Source organism: Rhyacophila brunnea, unplaced genomic scaffold (genome assembly GCF_057557595.1).
Source record: "Rhyacophila brunnea isolate RB1 unplaced genomic scaffold, BYU_Rbru_1.0 scaffold_15, whole genome shotgun sequence".
In the NCBI taxonomy this organism is placed as follows: domain Eukaryota; kingdom Metazoa; phylum Arthropoda; class Insecta; order Trichoptera; family Rhyacophilidae; genus Rhyacophila; species Rhyacophila brunnea.
The window spans coordinates 14,043,656-14,052,456 of NW_028232806.1; the positions used below are offsets into that span (position 1 = coordinate 14,043,656).

Below are 8,801 nucleotides of genomic sequence, written 5' to 3' on the forward strand. Positions count from 1 at the left end.
GGTTTGATCACTTTAAAATTCATACAAATACATAAACTGATAAATACCGCTTCATACCTACTTGATATTTGTTTTGTAATTCTGACATATTATAATTTCCCATCGAAACTATTTCAAGAATTTTTCAGAATTCTCAATATCTATTGTACAGTATTTCTTATTATTAATGGTGTTTTTTTTGTTTTCTAATTTTTTAATTAAAAATGAAGCACACTTTATATTTATACTTTTAATCATACTAAATTTATTTATATTCGACATACCTAATGCTACATTTATTTATACATTTGCTTATAGATTCTTCTTCATACCATTGTTATGGATTTAATATAATTAAACACTAATAATTTATTTTATGTTTATTTATTCAATTCACAACACAAATCACACGTACAGTTATAATAATTTTCACTTACATTACTTACAAGTCAGAATACGGAGAAGTCTGGATAGACCTGGACAGTCGGAACTTAGGATTATTACTGGCCTCTGAGGTGTCGATACTTGTGAGTATCTAGCAATTTATAATGGAATGAGACAAAGGAAAGTTTTGGACGTTGCACTTATTATGCAGGGATGTATGTTTATGATAGTAAGTAATTTAGCTAGAAATTTAGTATTGTTTGTTTACATTACAATGGAAAGCACTTAGTTAGTTTAAATAATGTCGCGACGAGTAAATACGATAAGTATTGATAATTATACATCAGGGCTTCTCAATATTATACAGGGGTAACAAAGAATAATATAACAATGAATAAAATATAGTAAAAAAGGGCGTATACATAACAACTCCCTCCTAAAAGAATAAACTTATGGTTGACAATTTTGCCATGAGTTTATGTTAGATAATATTAATTAATTTTATTTATTAATCTTGCGCTTCTCCTAACAGTTGATGTGGATGGGTGAACATTTACTTCATTTGGTTGAGTTAGGTTTAAATTTGTTATTTCACTTAGTTCAACATCATCTGGAGGATTTTGATTATTGAAGCAGACATTGAATATATTATTGACAGGTCTATTTGTGTCATCGGCACCTTCTATAGATAGTATTTTAGAGCATTTCTTATTACATAAATTATACAGTTTATACAAGAGGTAAATAACAATACATATAGAGATAATATACATGAAATATTGGTATGTATTCATTTGTTGTTTGAATTTAGGTTGATCTAACAGATTGTCTATATTATCTGAGATAGAGTTTATTTTGTGTGAGATTAAGTGCAGATTTTCTAATCCTGCGTTAGCATAGTGTAATGGCTGTAAGGGAGGAAAAGGGATTGTTTTATTTATTTCTTCTTTACAACAATCATCATCTAGTATATTTATATTAGGAATAAAAGCATTATAATTAGAATATGTTTGTACAATTTCAGTGGTTAACATGACATTTTTTGTATAACCTTTACATCCAGGTTTCAACGATAGTATTCCTACATTATATAAAGTTACATCGGTTATTTTAGAGTTACAACTTAAAGTAATTGTAGATGGTTCTGAGAAGACATATACCCATTGGTTATTTGTTGATAGTTTATACCAAATGTCTAATTTTTCAAAAGTTTGTTGAACTATGCAAGATTTAGGTATTATATTGGAATTTATTAACTCTGTTTCGCAAATAGGTCTGGAATTGCTAGTATGTATTACATTCATTTGTTTACAAATAAAATTTTGATTAGATAATTCATAACAATTTTCTAGTGTTTGTAATAGAGTATATTGAATTTTTGTTGTGGAGTAAGCTAGGTATTTTTGAGATGGATGAACAGATATGAAACCATTTGGAGTGTAAACAGGTAAAGAAATTAAATGATATAAGTCATAGACATTGTTATTAGTGTATGGTATAGAAATTTTGTAGATTATGTTTTTATTGATATAATATAATTTTATATTAATAATGGTTAATAGATAGTGAATGTTTTCGATATCTAATGACACGGGGTAGCTAAAACCTTCTGGTAAAAGCGATTGAGTTTTACGTAGTTCTTCTAGTAATTGGTTTGGGGAGATAATAGATGGATGGATTTGATTTGATCTAGCAAAAAGGATAGATGATATAATGGTATTCAATTCGATTTCCAATTCGTTAATAAAAAATGTTAATGAGGTATAGTGTGATAAAACTAATTCTATTGTTTTTATTTCATCTTGAGTTGATTGAATAGTATGTATGTGTTTGTTAAAATTTCGTATGTTAGCATTGAATATTTTTTCATTATCATTAAGATTAGAAATAGTTTGATTAAAATTATTGATAGTGGTTGTTATAACTTGAGTTTGATCTTTAAGCAAATGCAAGATTTCGATATCTTCTTTAGATATATTTTTTTTATAGCTTCATCATAGTAACAAGCATCTTGAGAATCTAACGTTCCAAAGAGAGTTTTACTAATGCTACCAATGACGTTTATGAGTCCGCGTTTTGATCGCGTGTGGTTCTGAGAATGTCCTACCAATTGAGATATAGTATTTTCCAGTTTGATTAGAACAGGAATTTTATTTTTTAAGTATTCTAGTTTAGAAGAGCAAATATTATTTTCGGTTTTTCTAGATATGAAATGACAAATGTGAGACGTTTTGATATAGATCTGTTCAGCTAGGTTGATTTTATTATTTAAAAAGGTTATGTTGTAATGTGTGATGAGCTTCCAGCTGGAGTCGTAGAATGTAAGTTTTCCCAAATTATCGTAGAGAAGACCAGGAGATTTGTTGATATTTTGGTTGTCGTAATCTAATGCGTATGTGTTTACTGTGATGGATCTGAAACAGCATGTTTCACTCGGTTAGTATGTACCTTAATTAATTTATTTTTTATCTTAATCGTAACATTTAGAGGACCATTGACCTTTATGATTTCGTAAGGTCCTTGGAAATTAGGGGACAGTTTTTTAGATTTATTTAATTTAGAAGCATTATTCGTAAGATATATTTTATCGCCAATTTCGAATGTTCGTAGGGTTTTGTCTTTATTATGCCTAATTTGTGTTTTTTCTTTTTCTCTTATTAAATTTTTTCTTGCTATTTCATGTGATTTTGTAAGTTTGAGTTTAAGATTGTCTAAAAATGAATCGTATGTGTACTTAAATTCGGATGTTTTAATAGCTGTTGGTAACTTAGGTTGATTTCCATAAACAAGTTCAAATGGTGTAAATTTTGTAGCAGTATGTGGAGTAGTGTTGTAACTGAACATAGCAAAGGGTAACCATTCATCCCAATCAGTCTGGCTAGGAGAGATATAGTGTTTTAGATAATCAGCTAAAGTAGCATGACTGCGCTCTAAAGAACCGTTGCTTTGAGGAGTATATGCGCTTGTTTGTATTTGTTCTATTTTAAAAAGTTTGGCTACTTCCTTAAGAATATTAGAGGTAAAATCCTTTCCTTGATCTGTAAGTATTTTTTCTGGAATTCCAAATTGACAAATAAACTTTGAAGTCAATTGAGTTGCAATAGTAACGGCTTCATGATTAGGAATAGGATAACATTGAGAATATTTGGTTAAGTCATCTTGAAGAGTTAATATGTACTTATTACCATTTTCTGTTAAAGGAAGGGGACCTACTATATCTAAAGCAATACGTTCGAAAGGTTTTTGGCTAGTTGTAGTTATTTCTATCGGTTGTTTAAGATTTTGACGAGATATTTTATTTTTCTGGCAAGATTCGCATTGTTTAATGTATGTTTTAATATCTTTTTGCATATTGGTCCATTTATATTTTAGTTTTACACGATTTAAAGTTCTATGATATCCTGAATGTCCGCTAAGAGGAGAGTCATGATATTCCTTTAATATTGAGGGTATTTCATCATGCTTAGGGTTAATTATTTTGTTATTACATATCGTGATATCTATATTTACATTATGGAAAATATACTGAATAATTTTTTTTATTTTTTCCCAATTAAGATTATCTAAACCGCACCCAAGTTGTGGAAAAGAGATACATGGTTCGTTATTATTTATTAGGATAGTTTTAAGATTAGAGATTGCTTGAAAAATAGAAATATAACTTGGTTTTTCCCAAAAATTTTGTTTCGTAATCAAATGGTAAATGTTGTTTTTAGATACTATTGATTTGAGTACATCACCTATTTGAGAGTGTGTATCTAACAATTCATCGTAATTATTGATCATGGTACTAATTTCGAGAGCAAGACCTTTGGACATAGACTTATCATTAGAGATACAGTGTGCGATGGATTGCTTTTGATTAAGAATTGATTCATCTATTTCAATTAAATTAGTATTAAAAGATTCATTTTGTTTTTCAAGAAAGTCATTGTATAATTGAATACTAGTGGAGGTAGAAGGGTTATTTATTAAGATTACACCTTGATTTTCGATTCGTGATAGAGCATCAGCATTAGAGTTCAGTTTACCTGGTTTATAAATAATTTCATAGTCATACTCTTCTAATTTTAATCTCCATCTTACGAGTCTAGAACCTGGGTCTTTTACGTTAAAAAGCCAAGAAAGGGGGCGATGATCAGTAAATATTTTAAATTTTCTACCGTATAGATAAGGTCTAAAGTGTTTACATGCCCATACGATCGCTAATAGTTCTCGTTCTGTCGTGGAGTAATTAGATTCAGCTCTATTCAATGTACGAGATGCATATGCAATTGGTAAATCTTTTGCTAATGATCCTTGAGATAATACAGCACCTATAGCAAAGTTAGAAGCATCCGTTGTGAGGTTAAACGGTTGCGTGAAATCGGGATATTGAAGTATAGGTTCTGTTGTTAATTTGGTTTTTAATGATTGGAAAGCATCTTCCTGCAGCTTAGTCCAATTGAAAACTACATCTTTTTTCAACAAACATGTGAGATTTTGAGAGATTTTAGAAAAATTAGGAATGAACTTCCTATAATATCCTACCATTCCGAGGAAAGATTTGATATCTTTAGGATTCTTAGGTCTAGGGAAATTGGTAACAGAATTGATTTTTGAGGGATTTGGTTTAACTCCTTCTTCGGAAATAATATGACCTAAGTATGCGACTTCGTGACGCATAAATTCGCATTTGTCTGGCTGTAGCTTTAGGTTGTGTTGATCGAGACGCTGAAATATCTCGCGCAATTTTCGAGAATGAGATTCGATTGAATCTGCATATATAACTATATCGTCTAAATACACAAAGCATTTAATTCCTTGTAAACCGGATAAAACATTGTTCATTAGCCTTTGGAAACAAGATGGTGCATTTTTTAAACCAAAACTCATTTTTGAAAATTGATAATGTCCTTGATTTGTGGAGAAAGCGGTTTTATCTGCGTCTTCAGGTGACATAGGGATTTGATGAAAACCGGAGGCTAAGTCAAGCGTTGTAAAATATTTTGAATGACCTAATTGATCTAAGATGTCTGAAATATTAGGTATTGGATAGCTATCATTGATAGTGACGTCATTGAGTTTTCTATAATCTATTACTACCCTCCATTTCTTTTTACCAGAGGCATCGTCCTTTTTAGGCACGACCCAAAGTGGTGAGGACCATGGTGAAGTAGAATGCTCTATTATATTTTGAGAAAGCATTTTATCTATTTGGTCTTGGACTTCAATTTTGTGTACTTCTGGATACCTATATGATTTAGTGTATATTGGAACTTGAGATGTAACAGGTATCTTATGATGAGTTGAGTTGGTATGGGTTAATAGATCACCATCTAAATGAAATATATTATTATACTCGTGGCATAATGATATAATTGAATCAGCTTCCTCATTGTTCAGATGAGATAGCCGTAATTCTTTCTCAACCCGTTGATTGCGAGAGGAATCTTTACTAGATGTGTTTGTAAAAAATAGAAAACTTTCACGCTCGTCAAATGGTTCAAGAGTTATTTCGTTCGATAAAATATTAACTGACTTTTCACTATTATTAAGAATAGTTGCATAGACTTTATTTCCTGGACGTACTGTAGTAAGAGCTCGTGATAGATATACGTCTGGAAGGATTTGGACATCTGGTATTATACCATGTTTGATTTCTGGATTTTGGACAATTAATTCTATAAGGGTTTCGGATCTAGGATTAAGAGAAAAGATAGGATTAGTATTATTATTAAAAATAGGAATGATTTCGTTGTGGATGATCAACGTATTCGTTTCATAATCGATTTTCGCGTGGTTATTTAGGAAAAAATCATGACCTAATAGTCCGTCTAATGGAACATTGGTGACATCATTTGGAATCATATGGAAAGTATGCTCTAATTGCTTATATTTCAATGGAAATAACAAATTAACTATGCCAAGAGTTTTCACAGGATTTGGAGAGTTATCGATACCTTTAAGTGTGATTATTTCGGTTTCATTGACCAATTCTTCCTCATTAAGGGAATTCATCTTTACTAATGAAATATCTGCACCAGTATCAAGCAATAGCCTAAGGGATTTCCTTATTATACTATCATATGGTAATTCCACATATGCCGTAATAGGTTCTAGTGAGAATATTCTGCCTGAATGTTTCGCACGTTCCTGGAATTGGCAGGATTCCGGGAGTGCTGGGAGTTTAAATTATTTTGAGGATTATTCTGTGTATTGTGTGGAGATTGACGATTTTGAAACTGACTTCGCGGGGTTTGAGATGTTTGACCGTTATGACTGTTCTGAACGTTCGGAGAAAAGTTTCGCGAATTTTGATTTTTATTATTGAATTGGCGTTTTCTACACTCTTCTAATATGTGACCTGATTTTTTACAATATCTACAGAATTTTACATTATTTGCGTAATTACGAGGTGTGCTGTTGTCAGCTATAAATTGATTAATGTTATGTTCCCGTTTTATTTGAGAATTTCTAAAAGGATTTACGTTGGGCTGTCTAGAATGATAGTTATTGTTTCTAGAATTATTAATGTTCATTTCCTTAATGGCACTTAATACTTTTTCCTCTTCTATCGCTATATTTGTAGCTTCAACTAAAGTCTTTGGCTTAGAAAGTCTGACCGCCATTGATATTTGTGTATTTGCACCTAGAATAAATGTATTTAATGCGCTATCTTCTATTTGTTTAATTCGACCTTTCAACTCATTATCATCACTAGTTGAGAATCGCGTTGCGCCTATCAAATTATTAGTACATGCTTCTACTCGTTGAATGAAATTAATTATAGGTTCATTATAATTTTGTTTACAATTTCTTAACTCTAATTCTAATTGTGAGGTATGTTTGTTGTCACCGTATGTAGATATTAAAAATGATTTGAATTCTGAGTATGTTTCGAATGCAAAGTTAGCAATAGTATATTTGGCTTTACCTTCTATTCTATGAATCATGTATTTTAATAATGTATTTTTTAATGGTTCGGAACATAATTCAAATGCAGAGTCGCAATCTTTTAAAAATGGATAAAGATTTTTTCTTTCTCCGTCAAAAGTTGAAATGAATTTCATGAGAGTGTCAATGGTAAGTGAAGACATTTTATGTGTGTGTTTTCACTGTGTAACGAGAGTAAGATTATGACAAAAATAATACTTATAATAATAACAGATATTATTACTTACAAACAGATTATAAGGAAAAGATTCATTGTAGATCTTGTTGAGTAGGTGATTCCGGACTTGGAGGTTTGAGCTTTCTTGGAGATTAGGAGACACAAGAGCTAGAGACACAGACACTTGGAGATTTGGAGACACGAGAGATTGAGACACAGACACTTGGAGATTTGGAGACACGAGAGATTGAGACACAGACACTTGTAGATTTGGAGACTTGGAGACCTCTTGGAGATTTGCAGAGACTTGGAGACTTGAAGATTGAAGATGTAGAGATTTGGAGACTTGGAAGCTTCTTGGAGACTTGCAGTTTTATTTATAAATGAAGAAGACTTGAAAACTTGAGTAATGTGTAAGATTAATTTCCGTTCGATTCTAAATCGATGTACTTTTAAAATTTATTATTATGTATAGTTACGTGTTTTATTTTTATTTTTAATGGATTCTTGCTTGGTTTTAAAGAATAAAATTCACCGTTTAGTAATATTAATTAATACACTTCACGTTATTTAAGCTAAATCCCACGACTGACACCAAATTTTATGTTATGGATTTAATATAATTAAACACTAATAATTTATTTTATGTTTATTTATTCAATTCACAACACAAATCACACGTACAGTTATAATAATTTTCACTTACATTACTTACAAGTCAGAATACGGAGAAGTCTGGATAGACCTGGACAGTCGGAACTTAGGATTATTACTGGCCTCTGAGGTGTCGATACTTGTGAGTATCTAGCAATTTATAATGGAATGAGACAAAGGAAAGTTTTGGACGTTGCACTTATTATGCAGGGATGTATGTTTATGATAGTAAGTAATTTAGCTAGAAATTTAGTATTGTTTGTTTACATTACAATGGAAAGCACTTAGTTAGTTTAAATAATGTCGCGACGAGTAAATACGATAAGTATTGATAATTATACATCAGGGCTTCTCAATATTATACAGGGGTAACAAAGAATAATATAACAATGAATAAAATATAGTAAAAAAGGGCGTATACATAACACCATTAGCGATATTATAGTCGTTGGCTACAATTTCATTTCATTTGCAACAGTCATTTATTCCACACTTCATTTATTGTCAATTCAGTCTCTCAATCAGACGCCCCATCTGAAAGGTGTACACCCTCATGATCTCATTTCTTCGAAGTCATCACTGATCACCTTCCTTTTCAGGCTTCTCGGATCATTTTAATTATTATTAGGTTATGTTTCCTTAATAAAGGATGTTTAAACAAAAAATGAATCAATTACAATACGATAAATTG

At 30.9% G+C, this 8,801-nt stretch overlaps 1 protein-coding gene across 1 annotated transcript; it reads right to left on the reverse strand.

The window, feature by feature from the left end:
- Positions 1-328: 328 nt before the first annotated feature.
- Positions 329-6,363, reverse strand: LOC147074935 (uncharacterized). Its single transcript, XM_085943273.1, has 2 exons — positions 6,306-6,363; positions 329-2,329 (listed from the first exon to the last, which is right to left on the reverse strand). Exons 1-2 carry the CDS (start codon positions 6,361-6,363, stop codon positions 855-857), a joined length of 1,533 nt encoding a protein of 510 aa, XP_085799399.1. The 3' UTR covers positions 329-854.
- Between the last annotated feature and the right edge of the window lie 2,438 nt (positions 6,364-8,801).

Coding starts and splice junctions, on each gene's coding strand:
- LOC147074935 (XM_085943273.1), bottom strand. CDS start 6,363: ATGAATTCCCTTAATGAGGAAGAATTGGTCAATGAAACCGAAATAATC. Junction 2,330..6,305: donor CGAAATAATCACACTTAAAG/GTATCGATAACT, acceptor ATATATCTAAAG/AAGATATCGAAATCTTGCAT.